The 21,381-nt window shown below is 38.4% G+C and overlaps 1 protein-coding gene across 1 annotated transcript in view; it reads right to left on the minus strand.

The window, feature by feature from the left end:
• sema3bl (sema domain, immunoglobulin domain (Ig), short basic domain, secreted, (semaphorin) 3bl) overlaps nucleotides 1-4,612 on the minus strand; it is a 96,031-nt gene extending 91,419 nt beyond the window's left edge. The window contains exon 1 of the mRNA XM_047373802.1: nucleotides 4,230-4,612. Coding sequence (XP_047229758.1) covers nucleotides 4,230-4,335 — 106 coding nt within the window. The 5' untranslated portion in view covers nucleotides 4,336-4,612. The remainder of the gene's footprint in view (nucleotides 1-4,229) is intronic.
• Nucleotides 4,613-21,381: the final 16,769 nt, after the last annotated feature.

Here is a 21,381-nt window from a genome sequence, read left to right on the forward strand (position 1 = left end):
TGAAGCTGACAATAAATAATCACACATTCCTTATCTTCTTGAAAACCCTTTGCATCTGTTCAGTCTAGCGTAGGAAGTTTGTTGTGATATGCGATGTTAAGCCTGTACTGAGATGCTTTACCTAATCATTATTTATTGGGCTAACTTTCTGCCTAATGCTGGCTCACTGGTTGGTCTGCCACCTGCTGTAGAGAGCAGGAACTGTATCAATTACAGCTTTTTCATGTTTCCTCCTTGCTGCTAATCATACCTAGCCCTGGAAGGTTTCTCTCTCTGCCTTTCCAGGAGATAAACTGATGTAGTTCTGGGTATGAATCCTAGTTATGATGCCAAAAGAACTTCAAAAAATGATGTTGAGAAATGAAAAATAGTTTACAAAAGAAGAGTTTGTTTGAAAATTCAAAAAAACAATGACAGCTAAGTTATGTTTTATATTACAAAATTATTATAAGGAGTAAAACTATCCCACAGATCAGGCTTCTTTACATTTCTATATTTTATATTCTGTATTTACTCATGTATTGTATCCTTAAAATCTTTACTCTTGGTCTTGCAGGCTTTAGCCCTTAAACTGAGAGTTAAAATTCAAACAGACATCAAAAGTTTTCTTCCCAATGTTTTTTTTACAGCTGGGGCTTAAAAAAAAAAGAAAAAACAATTGAAGCAAGCCAACTGGTCCCTGGGTTTGGCTGCTGATGAACAGCTTTTCATCACTGTTCTTTTTTTATTGTTCTTTTATATAAGTCTGAGATTGTATCAGAGGTTTAGGAACACTTCAGCTAAACTTGAGAAATTCAGACAGACACTTCAATGAAAGATTGCAGAGAATGAGTTGTTACACTATTCGCCGCATAAAAGATGGATGAAGATTGATGGAGAATGGACAAAGAAAAGACCTGCAAGATGACAGGAAGAGAGACGCCCTACATTCCAGCAGGTCTGGAGTCTCCGTCTGACTCCTGGTGACGGTTTTCCCAGCCCTGCTGCAGGACAACTCACACCCAGTGCTAACAGCGTTCGAGCAAGACCTACTGAGAAAGCAAACTCATTCATTCAAAAGGGTGCAAAAACAAACAGTCCCTTTCCTTTTGAAAACCTACGCAGTCAGATTAAAACAGGACACTGATGTTAGCGTTTGAGTTTTCAAGTGGCCCCCCTGCCTTTACTGAGATAAAGTGAATATTGTATTAGACAGAAAATGTATGTTTAAGGTTGTGTGTGAGCTAAAATGTAGACACATACACTGTTGAACAAAAGACCCAGAAAACAGTTTGAAAAAGTAAAACAGAAAGGTGCACAATATAAGGATGGTGTCAACACAAATATATTACAAAGAGTATGATGATTCAAATTTACTTAGATAGAGAGGATGCTTGAATTGTACAAACTACATGTACGTACTATAATTGCTAGCAATCCGGTTAAAATTGAATTAAAATATATTTGACCTTTTTTTAAAGAAATTACAGGAAAAAGTGGAATGTAAACAAACCTGCAATTCACTTAATTCCTCCAGAAGTTTCCAGCCCTACCAGAGTTAGATTGTCAGTAATTGAATTAAACCAGAACAAAGGAGAGACACGTGCACTCATACAGTTCAGCGGTCAAAATGCTCATCTTCTTGCCTCATTTTCTACCTACTAATTGGTTGAAATGAGATAATGATGCTTTTCCTTCCATTCAACTACCTTCACATCCTCCTGGCAGCCCAAACACCATGGGTGTTTCTGAGCATCAAAATGGGATGTGAGGTTAAAAACTGAAGCCATAGCCAAACATATGCAAAATGAAGATTAGAAAAAAACAAATAAGACATAATGAGGAACAATGGAAGATAGGAAGAGATTAACTCAGAAAGACAACAGAAGAAAGCTAATGCTGGGGGCAATTATGTATGGGAGGGCAAACTGAGAGGTCAAATTAAAGGTCAATGAGACAGGAAGCAAAGAGCTGTGTGGTCAATAATGAGAATCTTCAATGGCAGTGCTCTTCCCACACTCCTCCTGAGACACAAGTGGAGTGTCCCTTTCACATGTAAGAATGTTAGGTATTACATATGAAGTTGTTGAATTCATCAAAAAGCTTTTTTTTATTTTGAAGAGGATTTGTATATGTGGATGCAGTGCCACAAAGCCTGTATTTGAATGAAATAAATCTTACTAGAGCTTCCATTCGTTGATATAGTGAGTTCATATCAGTCTTGTATGAGCTACCTTTTAATTTCAATTCTGAAATGATTACCGTATATTTTTAAAACAAGGCTCTATTTGTCATTTATCTTAATTAGCCTAAAACAAGTCCCTTAATCTAAATATGAACATGTTCCACTTTTATGCTAAATCTGTATTATTTTGGTCAGTCGAAGCTTATCCAGCTGGGGTCAACACTGAAAGCTGGATGTCAAATGCCCCGAGATAAACAGCTGGAGGCGCCAGTCAGTAACCACAGCACAAGAAGTAGGTGTGATGATATTAGATCATTTAACAAGCGAGCAGCAGTGCAAGCCCAAACAGTGGAAATTATGTTGATTTGGGGATGAAAATTAGAGGTTTTGAATAAATAGAAATGAAATATTTCTAAACTGTCTCAGATTAGAAGCACAAGGAAACAATTTAAACTGTAAACATTACAAAGACACTAATGTACATTTTATGTTGTTACACTTTTAAATGAGCAGTTGTCTTTTATTCATAATCCTTACCCAGTTTACTTTCCTACACCTTCTAAGTCATTTATTCATCCCTCGCCAAACCACTGACCTTTGTTTATTTCCAGTCCAGCTGGGAAGACCACTAAACTCAGATTGGGACTTTTCTCCTAAAATCTAAACAGGAGGAAATCCTGTTGGATATCTCAGGCCAAAAATGACTGCAGAACAGTTCCGTGTTAAACTGAATGAAACAATGAGCCAGGTTTGGCAACAGCAGTTAACAGCACTTATACACACTCTTTAAGTAGCTCATTATCTTTAGGCATGAATGAGTCATGGACAACAACTGCCTCAGATTAGAGGCACAAGGAAACAATGTAAACTGTCCAAAAAGAGATTGTATAGCCATCTTTGCTTAAGATATTCCACCCCAAGAACAGACATAACAGGAAGCTTTAAGAGTAAGCTCCTCCTGTACTGCTATGTATTTGGCGTATTGTATGGACTGTGTTAGATCACCATATGCAGGTGTAACATAGAGCCTGTAGCATTTCCATTTCCATTCATTTTCTTTTTTTTTTTTTATGGAGGCAGTTGTTGCCAATGCAAATTACAAGAGATGTTATATTTCTAGAAATTATGCTTTATTCGCAAGTAACTTTCAAGAAAAGCAAATGCAAAGTTTGCTTTAAAAGGAAAAGTATATTTTCAAGTGAATAAAGCCTTAAAACCTTGAGGTTGTTGTCTTTGTATCACTGTTGTAGTGATTGTTGTCTGGATAGGACACCAAAACCAACCAAGGGCCCCCATTTCTCCTAGATATACGGCCCTGGTTGGCATGCCACCTTGTTAAAAATATTTTAAAAGTTTACTATTTTAGCAACCCCTCAATCACAAACCAATTCTTCTTTTTAGGTTTCTTTTACATCGGAAGGTCAAACCCGATGAGAAAATAATTATCTTCGAACTTAGTTGAGAAAGTGCATTTTAAAATTTGACACATTTTTGTGTCTATTAGCTGATGCATATAGATAATTTCTATTCACAAATACTAGTTCAAATCTATCCAGACTGTTGCACCATTATTATTGTTTAAATTGAAACAGTTTGTTTTAATGGTGTATGAACCGTGTGTGAGGTCAGCGATTCTGCACTCAGTGCTTTAGGCATTTTAAATGTCGGTAAAGATGCTTGCTTCTGAATTCCGACGAATTCCGAATTCCTAATAAAGTCTTTTAATGAGATGGTCGCACCCCGGTGGATCTCACCGCAGAGAGGTGAAGCTCCGCCAAAAACCTCCCCCGACTGCGCACCCTGCCTGCGCTGCAATGCATGTGCTCCTCCTGAAGCACGTAAACCTCCGAAACAGTAGCCAAATGAGCGACCCGGAATAAACGCTTCCAGCTTGGACCGCCGCAAGGAGGGAAAAACGAAAACAGGCGCAGGACGTTATAGAAAATACAGAAGAAATGTTCCTCATCCGATTGACAGCTCTATCAGTTATTACCACCTGCAGAAACGCGCGCAAACAAAGTGATACAGTGCGTCTCTGTAAGGACGTATGATTAAAATGCCTTACCTTTATAGGAGAGTCTCAGCCGTGGCACGTTTATTTTGGTCGCACAGACGCTGGTTACAAGCAGGGTTACCACGATTATGTTGAAGAAGAAATGGATAAATCCCATCTTTGTTAAAAGATGCGCTTCTCCTTCTCAATAAGATTTTCTTTGACTAAAAGTCAAAAGTCCAAGGGAAATTTTAGCTTGATCCTTCACATCAAGGTGTTTGATCTTGATGGTGTGTTAATTCCCAGAGCGTCTTAAGACGAACTGTCCTCTTTGTTGAATGACTGCCGCTCTGGTAGAGCTGCTGAGCAGATTCACTGACTCTGGTCTGAATGCTCAGTTCCCACAGCTGCTCATCAGAAGTCTCTTCCACGCCTTTTCAGCAGAGAGAGAGAAAGAAAGGGAGAGAGCGAACCTATCGGGCTCCTGTTAACTCACTCATCCTTTATGCACAGCGCAGCTTTGCCCTGGAGCAATTATGCATAATTACATCATACAAAGGTGACTGAATTTGATAGGTTCTAAAAGAAATGTAAAATATATATATATATTTATTGTTATTGTTTTAATTGTTTCCCACCTCATTGATAACAGGTGCAGGTTTCTAGAAAGCTTCCTGCCCGGCATGCAGAATCAGAATCAGATTCTGATTCTGATTAACCTTAAAGTAGGAGTTTATTTTCAATGAGGGAAGGGGGGGACAAGGAGGCTTCTGTAAAGGGCTTCAGAGGCGTCTGGAGAAAGGCAGGATTTATGTGTTCTGAATGAGAGTGGTTTACAAGGGGGAAGTCGGGGGGAGGCGACATACCTGAGAATAACCTGAGAATTTCGGACTGAGTTCCAGGACGGGTTCCAGTGTGAGAGGAGCTTGGCACGGCTAGTAAAGATGTGAAACAGTAAACTTGGGTTTTCATTTATTGGGTGGATATTTCATCTTTACCAAGGTTGCAAATGAATGCAAAGGGGGCTATTTTATACACGTTTATAGTTGTTGGATGTTAATAAAAAATATATAAAGGTCCTAGAGAGACTCCTGTTGGCCCACTTGAGTAAGCAAACAATAAACTATCAGGACCCCTTCAATTTGCTTATCGCTGTGGAGTTGGAGTTGAAGATGCCATCATACACCTGCTTCAACAAACCCACTGTCATCTGGACAAAGCCAGTAGTACTGTGAGGATCATGTTCTTTGATTTCTCCAGTGCATTTAACACAATTCAACCTGATTTGCTTCATCAGAAACTCCAGAAGACTCAGGTGGAGGCCTCAACAATCTCCTGGATCAAAGACTACCTGACAAACAGACCACAGTTTGTGAGACTGAAGGGTTTTGAGTCTAACCAGGTAGTCAGCAGCACAGGAGCACCACAGGGGACTGTACTCTCACCATTCCTTTTCACTGTGTACACCTCAGACTTTCAGTACAAGACAGACTCCTGTCATCTGCAGAAATACTCGGATGATTCTGCAGTTGTGGGGTGGATCAGAGATGGACAAGAAGCTGAGTACAAGAAGGTGGTGGACCGCTTTGTGGCATGGTGTGGAAACAATCATCTCATCTTTAATGTGAATAAAACAAAGGAGATGATTGTAGATTTTAAGAGAAACAGGAATAAGTAAAAAACTATTTCCATCAAGGGGGAAGAAGTGGAGGTGGTGGAGGAGTATAAATACCTCGGTGTTCACCTGGACAACAGACTGGAGTGGAGATGCAACTATGAAGCCATCTACAAGAAGGAACAGAGCAGACTGTACTTCTTGAGGAAGCTTAGGTCCTTTGGTGTTTGCAGCAAGATGCTGCATATCTTCTATAAGTCTGTTGTGGAAAGTGTGATCTCTTCTGCCATCATCTGCTGGGGAAGCAGCATCAGAGCCAAGGACTTAAAAAAGCTCAACAAGCTGATAAAAAAGGCTGGCTCTGTTCTGGGGACTCCTCTGGAACCTCTGGAGATCATTGTGGAAAGACGGATTCTTCATAAAATGAAGAACATTATAGAGAACCCTGAGCATCCTCTTCATGAGACTGTCCTACAACAACAGAGTGTCTTCAGTCAGAGGCTTCTTCAGATCTGCTGTAAGACGGAGCGCTACAGGAGATCCTTCCTGCCCACAGCCATCAGCATCTACAACGGCTCTTTGAAGAAACCTGAATAATATGAGCTATAACAACATTTAATTTCCCTTTGGGATTAATAAAGTATTTTTGAATTGAATTGAATAAAGCTTCCAAACTCTTACTATACTTTTCCAAACAGATGCAGATTGTGTATTAATGTGGATGCTAAGAAAAGTAAATATGCAAATGAGTTCATTGCAAAAATCACAACTTGTTATATGTTGTGTAATGGTGAAGGACCAAAACACAGGAAGGCAAGAAGTAGGAGAGTGCAAACATAGAAAATGTATTACAGTAAAAAAAAAAAAAAAACAAGTCCAAAGTCCATGGGGTTACAGAGAAGAGAAACCAAGCAGAAGCCATTTGCAGCCATGAATTGCAACAGAGTTAAACAAGAGGACCTGACAAAGTCTGAAAGCAAACTAATCATAAAACTACAGAGAGGATTAATTAGTGGGGCAAGGAACAGCTAAGTTTAATTACTGATTGTGAAACAGCTTGTTAGGGGAGCAAGAGGATGAGACACTGAACTAATAAGAGATGATTGAATACAAAACAATACCACAAGGAAAACACATGGACAAGGGAACAGAGTGTAAACCCACAAATGAAGACTACTACAAATGCAAACTATAACCCAAAACACAAGGAAGATTGAAGACATAAAAACCTCAAAACTCAAAGACAAAACTTTTTATTGAAAACTCAACCAAGAAACTGCTTTTAAATAAAATTACACCTGTATTGCTAAAACAAAATGTATTTATGTCATCAAAATGTTTCCTAAGACTCTTTTCCTTATAGTTAAAAATGATAAATTAGACAAACTGAACCTCCATGTGATGCCAGATAATCCATTTTGGTCATGGTAATCCAGATATTTGTGTCTTTATTCTTGATTAGAAAGATTTTCATTGTTCCTTTGTGTCCTAGAATTCCCTACCTAGAACTTGCTTAAAGTTTCCACCTGAGTGTCCTCACAGTCGTCCGGCCACGTCTAGGTTCACACTATGACTGCAATACTCACCTGGGAAGCCTGAGCTTAAAGTTTTACAATAAATAAAGTTTTTAAATAAATAAATAAATAAATAAATAAAGTCTATTTCTTTTAGGTTTTTGAAACCATGTTCAAAACAGTTCAGACTGGATACCATATGATCAGCTGAGACATGAAGGGGTCCAGATAAGGTGAACTAGAATGATGTGAAGAGAATAGGGCTTACATACGTGTGATCAATGAGGGAAGAAAAGTGCTACCTTCTAGTTTAGCTAAGATAATAAAGACTCAAGAATCCCATAAATTCATGGGCTGTGCGTGAACAAAAAAGACAAAAAGACATCAATCTTAACATTTCTCTCGCCTCCAAAACCTCTGAACAAGTGACCTTCTTTAACCCCTTCTGAACAATTGTCACAATCTCAGGGGTTTAATTAAGTTGTGTCGTACCTTCTCAACACCCCCGCTCTCATACACGCATCCCATTCATATGCAAGTCTATAAGTGCACACAGGGGTCACGGCAGAATGAGACAGAGCCATTCAAGGTATCAATGCTGCAGTGGCCCTGCTTCTGCTAGGAGCACTTGTTTGCAGCAGGAAAGAAACTCCTATATATGGTTCATACAGGCCGGGAGGCCAAGGGTGGGAAACGAGAAGGGGTGTGATAATTTGCTAGGAAAGCTGGGGGCTTCAAGTAAAAATGTGCTTTGTATTGCATTTCTGCAAAGTACTTTTTTTGAGCTCACTTGTATGCTCTTGAGGTGAGCTATTATCTTTTTGAGAGCTTGGCATCTAATGGCTGATCTCTAGAGTCTCAGAAAAGTCAGTTATGGGTTCAAAACAGCATCCTTCAACAGGGCAACAATATATCAGATATCTTCTGAAAGGAGACCTTCCAAAACCTCTTGATGTAAATATTTATGTATCACTACACAAAAATAGCTTCCTGCAGTCAAAAGAGACCACAGTCTCGACAATGGGTAATGCTTTACCCGCTGAAGTGCTCCTTTTCTCCTTGAAGATAAGATTGTATTTCATCTAAACAACAGTACTTGTTGATGGATGAAAGGTGTTGCTACTTGCCGGGGTTTTCCCCTTTTGACTTTCTTTGGTTTTAGGTTACCAGAAACTCTGAAACAGAACCTGTTCTGTCTGCTCTGGTTTGACCCATGAGCGATGTAGCAGATATACAACAAAATGAGATACAACTGAGAAGAAAGACTCTGTTTTAGAAAATAAGATGCACAAAAAAACCAAGAGTCATCAAGTGATGGAATGATATGGCATCCCATAGAGTGATTAAAATGTTTGAAAGATGGCTGGTGGTGCTCCTTTGACATCAAGTTTTTTTTTAATAAAGAAACACCTTTCAATGTAATTACAAGTCTTTTTGGGTATGTGTCTGCCAGCTTTGCATATCAAGAGAATGAAGACATGCCCATTCTTCTCAATGAAATACCTCAAATTTGATGGAGATAGTCTGTAAACACCAATTTTTGCCACAGATTCTTAATTGGATTTTGATCTGGACTTGTTCTAGGCCATATCAACACATTAACTGTTATAATTTGGGGTTGTTTGGTTTTTGGTTTCTGGGTTTTTGTTGGTCTTATTCACAGTTCAAGTTTTCAATCATGTTTCTGTTTATTTTCCTGGTCATGCTTTTGTTTTGTCGTCTTGTTCATGTTTTGTCAAGTTTGGTTTTCGGATCTGGTTATGCTTTTGCTTCATGTATTTCTAGTTTCTGTTAGTTTGTGTTAAAGAGTCTCTGTTTTGCTCCAGCCACGTTTTGTTCTGTTAATTCGGATCACCTGAACCTGTTAATCTGTCTTCTTGTTTCACCTGGTCACACTCCATAAATACACACCTGTTCTGTCAATTATGGGGGGAAACATTTCTCATATCATGTCTTGTTCTCAAACCAAGTCTTGTTTTTTGATCATGCCGTGCCTGTCTCGCCTGCCCGTTTGTTGTTTTGTTCCTGCCTCCTACTGTGAGTGAGTTTTTGTTATTAAACCTTTTTCACTTACCATCACGCTGCCTGCTCGTCTGCATTCTGGGGTCCTATATCTCGTAAGCCGTAACATTAACATACTCCGTCTTTGAGAGAAGCATCCCCACAGCATGATGCCACCAATATGATTGGTTGATTACACACATAGTGGATGGTATGTTGGCCACAAAGTTATATTTTAATTTATCTCATCAAAGCATCTTCTTTTTGTTTAAATTGCTACTTACATGACCTTTTGCTAACTGCAACCATAATATCGTGTGGGTTTCTTTTAATAATGTCTAACAATTGCCACTCATGCATAAATCTCAGCAGCTCCTCTAGAGTCACCTTAAACCTCTTGCCTGCTTCCCTGATTAATACTCTCCTTGCCTTGTGGAAGTAGCTTGAAGGCCATAATTTAGCAGGTTTGCAAAATATTCAAAGGGGGCAAAAAATACTGCACAACACACTTTTCATATTTTCTTTGAAGAAAAGGGTTTAAACCCCCAAATCTTTTTTTTCTTTTGTTTTACGATTGTGCACTTTCTGTTAATATATAACATAAACGTCCAGTAAAATAAATTAAAGTCAGTTGTAGTAAAAAAAAACTAAAGATGTAAGAACACTTTTGCAAGGTACTGTATATTAATGGCATTTACTGTAGTACTTTTGACTGATGCCCTTTCAGAAGAAAAGGGCTCTCATTCCTCAGAAGCTCCTGATTGGACAAAACATGTCTGAGTGCAGATTCATTTTGAAGGACAAACAGACGTGGGAACCCAGCAGAGGAGGCCACAATGGGGCATGCGTTCTAGAGCTGAATAATTGATTGTAAAAGCCGCAGCCCCGAAGTGTTCCCTGCATTTAACAAAGGAAAAGCTAACTTTAAATAACCTAAGATGACGGTTGTGTCTTTAACCACAAGTTTGCAGGAGAAGTGGGGCTGATTAAGCAAAGTGAATTTCCTTTGCTCTGATTTGCTCTTTTACTTCCCTAACCCTATATCTGAATTCCTCTGTGTCATTACTAATCACTGGCAGCACCCATGTGGTTTTCAAACATGTTACTTTCTCTTAAAAATCCCACAAAGGACCATCATGTGTCTGGGTCTCAGCTTCCAAGGTCTTGAACAATGTAATTCATTCTGAAAGGTGCGCCAGACCTTTTAGGAATTGCACTGACTGCCTGAAGGACTTTTTTGCACCTCTCTAAATTCTCCCAAGATTGAATTATTCTCTCCAAGCTGTCAGTAGTAATGAAATGTGAAACCCTTAACAGCATTTTGATGCAGTGTCATTTTTAAAATTCAGGCTGGAACTTCTGGAGCGATGATTGGGAATGGCAGGGTAGAAGTTCATGAATTCACAATGTGGGAGGTAGGGCAGAAATAATTAATGGAGAACAAATTTGAGCCACAAAGCACAAAGACAGCTGGTATGTTTGTGCAAGTGCCTCAGGATTCATAAATGTTTAAGCATTCTTAGGAAAGAAGGGAAGAAAGCCATGTACATTAATGGAGATTTCCTAGGTGTGGACAATGTAGCACAAAGTGGTTCAGGAAAGGCTTTGTGAGAAGATGAGAAATGCACGGACAGAAAGAGAAAGAGTGATAAGCACAGTGTCAAATAAATACTATTGTTAAACCTATTTTTAATTACATGAGGACATTACATTGAAATTGCAGCACAATTATACACACATTATCCTGGCTGAGAGTTCAAAAAGTTAAATAGTTTTGTAATTTTCATAATTTTTGTTTCAAGATAGAAGAGAGATGTATGTACTAAGGCCTTGGCAACATTGAAGCTTAATGGAAATTGACAATACAAACATATATTGATTGTGATTTTAGAATAGAAGATATTTAGTTCAGTTAGTCAGCTAGTCACAATAGTTTGCATAATTCACAATATCATTTATATCATTTGTGTAAAGTTCTGTAAATTTCCATCTGAGACTGCAGATGGAAGTCAGTAGGAAAAAACTATAATATAGTCCAGTACATCCGAAGACTTATAGAAGCTCTTTGAGCTCAATGTTTTCTGTAAATGGTCCCAGATAAATAAACAGATAAAAATAAAAATGATGTTCTGAATGCTGCCTTTAACTCCCCTGAAAGAGGAAACTGGAACAGGGATTGAGGAAACAGTGTTAGATACAACTGATTGGACAAAACAGAAATATCTTGTCAAGAAACAAAAATTAAGGTGCGGAAAGGTATTTTATAGTCCAACTCCTCTCTGCCTGATGAGACAGAAGTCACCCTGCAAAGATGAGACAGATATCAATAATGGATACATTGACCATTACATATTGCTAAATAAAACGAACAAAAATATGTTTCATTTCTTTTAAATTGTGTAGATTAACAAATCATTAAAAACAAGATATCTAAATCTTTCTAAATACAATTAATCAAAGAAATAGCCTTGATCAGTTACCATGAACCAAAAATGGTAAAAACTCACTTCACTGGTCATTATGTCATATATTTATTTTACTTATTAAACAACCATTGGGCTAATACTGCTCCCCCATTAAGTGAGTTTATGTAGGCATAAAGTTGCAGCCTCGTATATTGTGGGATACAGAAACACAGTTTACTGACAGGAGTATTAACTTCTACAGCTCATTTAGTGTACAGAAAGTTAGTTTGACATAAGAAAGATTTACTGATGCTTGGATTTAATCTAAAAATGCGCAATCTAGTTAAAATATTTGAATCAGTTTAAAATAGCAACGTGTTACTGCTGCCTTTAAAATATTTACCTTGTTACTGTTATTCTTCCTGGAAAAAGAGAAGTGAAGTAACCTCATACTACAGCTCTCTGAGATCATGCCAAAATATTAAAAAGGGTATTATTTGATTGTATCAAGGAAACTCTTACAAAGACCAAAAAACAAATCAATGGATGAATCACCAGGCTCTGCAGCGAGCCAGGGGAGCTGGAAACGGTCCCAGGCTGGCATTCGGCAAGAGATGAGACACACCCAGAAAGGTTACAATCTGATACAGTATGCAAAGGCCCAGACAACCCCCACAGGCACAAGAATAAATGAAAACACACAAATGTACTGGCCAGTTACTAAGATATAACATTCTTTTTCAACTGGATTAAATTTCAGACATGGCAGAATGTTGCTGGACATGTAACCTTCTTCTTTTTCTTCTTCTTTCAGCTTATCCCAGGGGTCACCACAGTGAGTTATGCTGCAGGAAAATCAAATTCCCCAGAGCTAACATTTTTTTATGTAACTATTGGTTTAGTTTAGAATGATTAAATTACATTCTTTACTAAAGGCTTAAAGACACAGTGTGTATTATCTATTAAGCTATCGTGTTGCTTTTAATGTATTTTATTGCGCAAGGGAAGAAGTAAAGAAAAAAATGGCACAAGTCCAATTTTACCTTCATTGGCCCTGCAATCATTGTTGGTTTTTTATTTTTCTTCTCTTCTGTCTCTTTCCCCTCCCCCCTCTCTAATGTTCCAGTTGTCCTGCTTTATCACCTGCAAGCCATCGACTAATCAAGCCACTGTAAGAAGACCAGAGGGATTTTCATTCAGTGCCAGATTTTTCATGTTGGTTGAGGCTGTAATAGCTACCATGTTGTTAGTGAATCTAAGTTACTTACCTTTTATTTCTGTAAATCATGTGGATGCAGTGTGTTAGGGGGTGTCCAGCAGTTATTGGGCAAGAGGCAGGTAACACAGTTATGTGTCTTATGTCTCTACCAGCTTTTATACATTTAGAGAAAAAAGGTTTGGCTAATTACTTTTGCAAAATAGCTTAAGTCCTGTCACACCGAATGGAGAGTGTCTTTGAACGTCAGGTCTAGCCACAAAGTCTCCGTTGAACTTCCACTGAGCCTGACCAAAGCAGCTACTTTTACATGTTTACTGTGTCCTGTACAGGGTTTGTGGCAAACTGCACTTCTTACAACTTTTTTTCTGCAATTGCTTTCTTCCTACCACTCTCCCATGAAGGCCAGATTTGTGGAACTCATGACAAAGAGTTTTCCTGTTGACAGATTCTCACAACTGTTCTCGAAATCTCTGAAGCTTCTCCAAGATCCTGGTTGTCTGAATTATGCCCTTTCTTCTCTGTGCATTTAGATGCTCAGCCATGTCTTGGTAAGTTTGCAGTTTTGCCATTCATTTCCATTTTTTGAATGATGGCTGTGCTCTGTGAGAAGTTCAAACCTTGGGAAACTGCCTTATTATGTAACTTTGCCATAAATCTCTCCACCACTTTCTTCCTGACCTGTCTGCTGTGTTCCTTGGTCTTCATGATGCTGTTTGTTCACTAATGTTCTCTAACAAACCTCTGAGGCCTTCAAAGAACAAACATATTTATCCCTTTTTTATTTATATTAAGATGCACACTGTTAGGATTATTTTGAAGACAACTGATTGCAACAGACTTGGGATATCAGAAAACAGGATGATCACAAAGAAAGCACATTTCTTAAATGTTTTTTGGGGGGAAAAAGAATTACTTCCTTTTCCCAATTTGTCGCTTTTTGTCAATCTTCTAACATACGATTAACAGTAAAATAAATAAATCAATCAAGTTACATTAAATTTGTAGTTGTTAGAAAGTTGAAAGGTTATGAAAACTTTTCCAGAGCACTGTTTCTGACATTATGTTCACACTGGGTATGATGAAATTAGGTATGAAACTAAAACAAAAAAAATATCAAAAGTATGCAGCATTACTTAGTATGCAATAGATATTCTTATTCATGACTGAGCCACATGTATAAATCTTTAAAGAGGAGATGATGGTTAACTTTCTACAAAATCTCCTTCTGGAATCTTAAAAGCTAAGCTATGACAAGAAAACTACAACTGGAAATTGTTTATAGTTTTTCTTTGTTATGTATGTAAGGTGATAAATAAATGCATACTTTATCCTCTTGTTGTACCTGGCTTCTATTCTGCATTTACTAAACTTCAATAATAAATTGAAAAATTGCTCACTGAATCCTGCTTTCTTATTTAGCTGATTTTGTTTGTATAATCAAATCATCTAGAAGACAACATGTTAGAGACAATGTTCACTCTCAGAGCAATCAGCTAAGTTTAGAGTAAATTATTTGTATTAGAAAAGAGAGGCAAACAAGTCAGTGATGATTCCTCTTTGTTAACGTGACTGTGAATATAAACATCTAAAGGAACCGCAGCTTTTAGAAATTTCCTCCAATTAAAGTTGGCTGTTTAGGAAGTTAAATCGCTCTTGGGTACAGGGTGAAATCTTTTGAAATCACAGCACAAACACAGCTAAAATAAGTGCTTGCCTGATATTAACAGTGGAAAAAAATAGACCTAAAAGTAAACCAAAAAGTCATGAATTGATTAAGTTTTAAAATTCATTACTACAATCCCTAAAACCATTGTGCTTGTCTATTTTGTCTGTATCTATACCCCTTTTAACTTTTTTACATTTTGTCTCTTTAATTATTATAATTTATTGCAATTTAGTGTAAAAGACTGATAAAAAGTAGTGCAAAATTGTGATACCGCAGGAAGGTGATGCATGATCTTCACAATAAAAAAAAAAATGAAAGGCTAATAAATATTATGTGCATTTTGTTTTCAGATCCCCTTTTACCCCTAAAAATTCACCTAATTAAAAGATAGAGTCAGCATGAGTTCAACCATTATTTGAAGGCCTCATCATGAGAACCAAGAAACACAGCAGTTCAGAGAGAAAGTTTAAAGATGGCTTGGGTTATTTATGAGGATACAAGTTGGTGGTCTCCCTGCATTGCTACCTGATGCACCTCCACCAGTACCTTTGTAAGTGTGCTGCCTCAAACACCTTTGTGGGCACAAAAGGCCCATAAGCTGCACACCACCAGCCATAGATGTTTTGCTCCTTTAACTCCAGTACATCTCTTGGTGGCAGAGTGGGGACAGGGATTTCTCCCTGTCACGCCTTGCTGATGCCCTAGGTGTTATTTGGCCCCAAACCTTTATCTATCCTTCTTAGTCACAGCCAGAAACTGCCTTTCTGTGCATCCCATGGATCCAGCAAACAGCTGAAGCCCTGACAAAGCCCCTACATCCCACTTCGAGAGGTCATGTGATGGCTTTCCAGCCAGCCTCACTACACTTTGCTGCCTGGTCTGCATATTTTGGAGACTACGCTCATTGGCAGCCTCCATCCCCTCCTCCCACGGGACAGTGAGCTCCACCAGCAAGATTGTCTTGCATGGCTCTGATCACATAATTAGGTCTGGCCGAAGTGGTGTTTCTGCTATTTCCCTGGAGAATTGGAGCTGTTTCCCGAGGTCAACCTCAACCACCCGCTGCCAGATGAGAGGAGTCTTGATATTCCTCTCTGGCGAGGGAGATTAATGTTCTCTCTGGCCTTGGCAAACAGGATAGGAGGTCTAGGTGACGATCTGTTGTTAGCCTCCTGTCTGCCTGACTCTACCACCTCTGCCAGCTTCTACGGGTCATGTTGCCACCTGTAGCGGCCTTGGGACAACACTGTCTTGCCGCCTGATGAAATATCCTGGAGGCTTGCATTTATGGTGTTGCACAGGGGGAAGGTCTGTTCTGCACCAAACCACAGACGTAGGTTTATAATACATAATATCCAAGGCATTGAATAGCTCATGAAGCATTGTTTAATCCATCATTCAAAATATGGAAAGTAAATGACCCAACAACAAATTTGCCAAGACATGACTGTCCATCTTTAGCAAGACTGTGTTACCTGTGACTCCAGAGCTGTTTGTGGCTTTTCAGGCCATTCACAGGCTCCTAATAACATGGACCCATAAATAAAACTGAGCATTGTTTTAGAAACGTTTTCCCGCAAATCTTGATGAATTTGCACAACAGAGTGACACTCATGGTATTTTAATTAAATTTATCACAAGAAACTTGTATATCAATGAACATTCACAACAGTTTTAGCCAGGGGCTTTTTTTCAGCTTTTTTTCCCTTGAACAGGTTGATGGTCCCCTAACAAACAGCTGCCAAAACACAATAAATAAAGATAAAAAACAATAACGCAAAAAAAAAATGCAAAAAATGTTTTCATTTGTTCAACATTTGTTTGTGTTTTGTTTTGTTGTTGTTATCATGCAGCAGTGTTCTTTCTAAACTTTTTTCTCATTGTAAAAGTTTGATGTTTTTTGTTTTTTTAGGTTCTGGTGCACTAGTGGCCTTTATTCATCAGTAGCTGGACTAGAAGACATGCATTGAGAGAAGGGTGAAGACAACCAGTAGATGATCCAGGTCCAGGAATCAAACCCTAGGCAGCTGCATCGAGGACTAGCCACAGTACATGGTGTGCCTGCTCTACCATTGAGTCACGTGACGTCCCAGGTTCGATGTTTTCCTGTGTTTTAAAATCTTAAATAAACAGAAATAAAATTCTAGTTCTAAAGCTTTGTAATGTTTTCAAGACTAATTTTATTTAGTAGAAATGATGGAAAATTGGCTTCTTAGATTTTAGACACAGCCTAGTCGTGGCCTAAACTGACCAGGCAAAAAGAATATTAACCATGGAAGAGGCCCATGGTAACTATTGAGGAGTTGCTGTGATCCGCAGCTCAGAATCGCTGCACATAACACTGTACACAACTCTGAACACACCCTAAATATGATGGGACACGGTGGAGGAGGCATCATGCTCCAAGGATGCTTCTCTTTCTTTTGAACAAAAAATCAATGTGTTTGAAAGGCTAAGTCAAAGTCCAGACCTAAATAGAATTGATGGATTGTGACAAGACTTGAACACTGATCATTACAGGTGCCCTGCATTCAATCTGACTTTTGCAAAGTAAAATCTCTAAAATGAAATCTCAAGTCACACATTTCAGCTGCAGTTCCAACTTGCAACTTTATCTGCAGCAAAGATTGGTTCTACATCTCACACTTTTCAGATTGTTTATTTGCAAAGAAATGTATAAAAATAAATAAATAAATATGTGTTCTTTGCTTTCCATTTCTACTACTATGTGCTGCTTTGCATTGGTCGGTCACATAAATTCCCAATAAATTACTCTGAAGTTTGTGGTTGTAATGTGAGAAAATGTGAAAAACTTGAAGGGCAAAAGTACTTTTCAAGGTACTATATAATGTGCGAAGGAAAAAATAAATTTAGATGGATGAAAGAAACCACAAAGTTAATAGACTATGGGACCACAAAAAGATGATGGTATACATGACAGGAGAAGCAAAAAAGACCATGTTGAAAGAATGATGATGTGGGAGCAGAATGTTGAGAGAGATGTCGGAGGAAAGGAAACAAGTGAAGGAAAAATGTGGTAGGAAGATTAAAGGCATCAGATGAAGTAGAGGACAGCAACCAGAGACAGTCAACTTGGAGGACACGGTAACAGGAGCGGGCTGATGGAAGTAAAAAAGAAAGAATGCAAGTGTGAATGCAACTCACAGGTCTCACATGTGGCCGGTGCATAAAAGGCCAGCGTTTGGGACCTCTCTGCTAGTCCACACACAAAGGCACAAACACAAAACCTCACACAACATGGCCCTGTCAGGACCTTTAGGTGCCCCACGTCTCAATTTAGACTGATTAGAGGCTGACCTTAGCAGTGAACTCCCACATCCACACACAGTGAGTGCTCCTTGGTGTCCTGATTAAGTTGTGACCCTGCCACTGACCACTGGATGCTAAACACTCCCAGACCAGGATGAAACACAGCTGACATACTTAAAAGACCACATGGGGGCTTCCATTCTGCAGAGAGAAAATGGAAACCCTTAGTTGTGGACCTGCATGTGGAAGTTATTTAAAGCTCCTTGTTATTCCCAAAATGCTTGCTTCCAAATGGGTGATTAGGAATAATGAAATTATGACATAATGAATCCTTCTGTGACTTGATAGGAATAGTTTCTTTTGGTATATAATTTTATTGGAATTACTGCACATTTATTTACTTCACTGTATGAGTCAGTAAAATATACATGTTTTTTGTAACAGATTATAAGAGAGACATCACTGTTGTTCAAATGAGTGTTGTCCTGTCACACTGATAGGGCTTATGTCGCTGAGAATATATATAGAAGTTCAAAATCCAGAAAAAGTAAACTACAGTGCCATAAGAAAGCATCCATACTCCTTGAACTTCTTCACATTTTGTCACTTTATAACTACATATTGGAACACAAGAGACACACATAATTGTAAGTGGAAAGAAAATGGTTAATACTTTCTAAAGATTTCTACAAATGAAAACCGTGCCATCCATAATCCCAGTCTCCACTCATACCTCTAAATACAATCCAGCAAAAAACAGAGTCAGAAGAGGTTTGCAGTTTGCTATGAGCCATGTTTGAGACAGTAAACATGTGGAAGAAGGTGCTATCTACAAGGTAAACGACATGAAAAATTATATGTCTGGCAGAAAACTAGAACTTCGCATCATCCCAAATTTGAAACATGTCAATCAAATGATATTCGTTAAGACCACTGTAACAAATACATTAAAGGCTGGCACAGTGAAACATCATGACATGAAGTATGACCCCCCACGTTTGCACAGCGAATATGTCTCCAATATTATGTATGTTTGCATGTGTAATGTAATAGGAAAAGTGTTCCCTCAACGAACAGATAGCATCAAAAACAATTTCCAACATTGTACGACTGATAGAATAAACGTGCGTATCATCTTTACGTTATAGAGGTTTATCCTAGTAAAAATTACTGCATAGCATAGAAATAAAATGTTACTTTCTACAGTGCCTTACTGAAGTATTCCAGTCCTTTTTGCAGTTCTAATTACTAAATAAACAATAAAGGGGACAAAGCAAACGGGAAAGAGCTAGCTCTAACCAGTAGACCTAAATGTAATTTTCTGGACATCTTGCACAATGCTGTTATGGAAAACTAACACAGAGCACGCCGCTTTGAAAATATCCTCCCAACAGTGAAACGTGGTCATGACAGGATCATGCTGTGGAGATGCTTTTCTACAGCAGGAACCGGGAGGCAGGTCACAATTGATGGGGAGAAGGATAAAGCCAAATTCAAAGCAAAAGTGAAAGAAACCTGCGAGAGGCTGCAAAAGATGTGAGTCAGAGTGGAGAGTTATCCTACTGCAGGACAATGAGCCACATAAAGCCGGCTCCACAATGGAATGGTTTTTATCAGGGGTCTCCAACTCCAGTCAAGAGATGGTGTCTTGAAGGTTTTCTAATGTGTCCCTGCTCCACACAGCTGATTCAAATGTCTGAATTGACTCCTCAACATCCCACCTAGCCCTGCGGAGGCCTGCTAATGAATCATTTATTTAATTCACGTGTCGAACATCTAAACAATGAAGGACACAGCCTCTTGAGGGCTAACTTTGGTAACCATCGGTTTAGATCAAAGCACATTTATGTGTTAGAATGGTCCAGCTGAAGTCCAGACCTAGAACCAATCTGATTAAGCTATTATGCAAAGGGAAATGAGGAAAAATCTTAGTCAATGAATGTGTAAAGCTGGTAGAAACATACCCAAAAAACACTTGCAGCTTTAACTGTATTGGTTGTACAAAGCATTGCCTCAGCAGGGCTGAATATAAATGAGCACCACTCTTTTCAGGATATATGGAAGTCATTTAATTTTAACTTTACACTTTACAATTATGGACTACTTTGTCCTAATGAAATAAAGTATGGAGTTGTAATGTGAGAAAATGTGAAAAGGTTGATTGCTATGAATATTTTTGCAAAAAACTTTAGATAAATTATAACTGAACACATTTTCTTTTTTTATTAGCACACATTATTTGTAATATAAGACATCAGAAAAAATATATCGTTTCAGTTTGTGTAATAGGTACTATTATATATGGTACAGCATTTCCAAAATTATTTAATAAACACCAAATTTTAAATTGAGAACCATTTTTTATTTAAATCTGTACATTGTTTTATTCTTTAATGATGCTAAAGTAAATAAAAAAGACAACTTTGTGTAAAAACAACAATTTTCAGTCGTGATCTCTACATATATTTCCTTCTGAGCTGACCCCCCTTCAGATATGCAAAGATAACTTTGGCGAAATCTCAGATGAGAAACTGCTGCTGTCTAACTCTCTTCTCCTTCATCTAAATCATGTTTTTTCATCCCCTTCTTTCCATCACGTTGTACATTTGTTTGGCTTCCAGCTAAATTCCTTCAAGGAGTCTAACCACCAGTGGCTTCTTATCATGAGTAATGTCAACATAAATTGTCCTAAATAGTGTGTTGGGACAAGGTTTACTGTTGCTAACATTCCTCGGTGTGCAGAAATGTAAATCTCTCCTCCTGAATTACACAACAGAGATATACAAATAAGACATTATTGTAATTCATAGGACAGTTACCTTTTGGCTTATCTTCATAGTTGAACATTACAGTTAATTGTTTTTAGCTCTTTGATTTTTGCATTGTAACTATAGAATGTAGTGGTATTTAAATGGTTGTAATGCTCAGTTATTTCTTATAAAAACTTGTTTTCACTACATTGTTAGTTTTCAAAGCCTTCTTGACCAGTGCAAAATACAGATAAACTCATTTAAAAAGTATATTTCTGACAGTCAGTTGTCAGTATTTCTGACAACAGTTGACATTCACTGCTGTGAGTTAAAGTCTTCCAGTCTGTGTAAGAGCCCCCCCCCCCCCCCCAGTATCCTCCCAGTGATTCCACTCTATCTTATCACTCATCACTGTTTACCATTTACTCATGCAGAAAAGAGTTAAACAATTATCAGCAAATTAAAGAAAAACACGCCGGTCGTGTGCGACCACTCTGTCGAGACAAAGTGATGACTGTTGTGAGGTTCTCACAGCACGTCGAGGTCAGGACCCTAAAGTGGCTGACACTGTGGTGCACACAAACAGGCAATGGCCATGGTCTGTGACCTGGTTGACCTCAAGATCACAGTGGCAGATGTTTTTCTGCTGATTTCTTCCATCCTTAACGACATCCATCATCAGTGTCAGGCTGGAGGAGGAATGCACGTGTTGGGGTGTGTGGGTGTGCACATGCTGCATCACTGATGCTGAGTGATATGTAGTTTGTCAATATTTAGCTCTATT

Source organism: Girardinichthys multiradiatus, chromosome 1 (genome assembly GCF_021462225.1).
Source record: "Girardinichthys multiradiatus isolate DD_20200921_A chromosome 1, DD_fGirMul_XY1, whole genome shotgun sequence".
NCBI classification, from domain to species: domain Eukaryota; kingdom Metazoa; phylum Chordata; class Actinopteri; order Cyprinodontiformes; family Goodeidae; genus Girardinichthys; species Girardinichthys multiradiatus.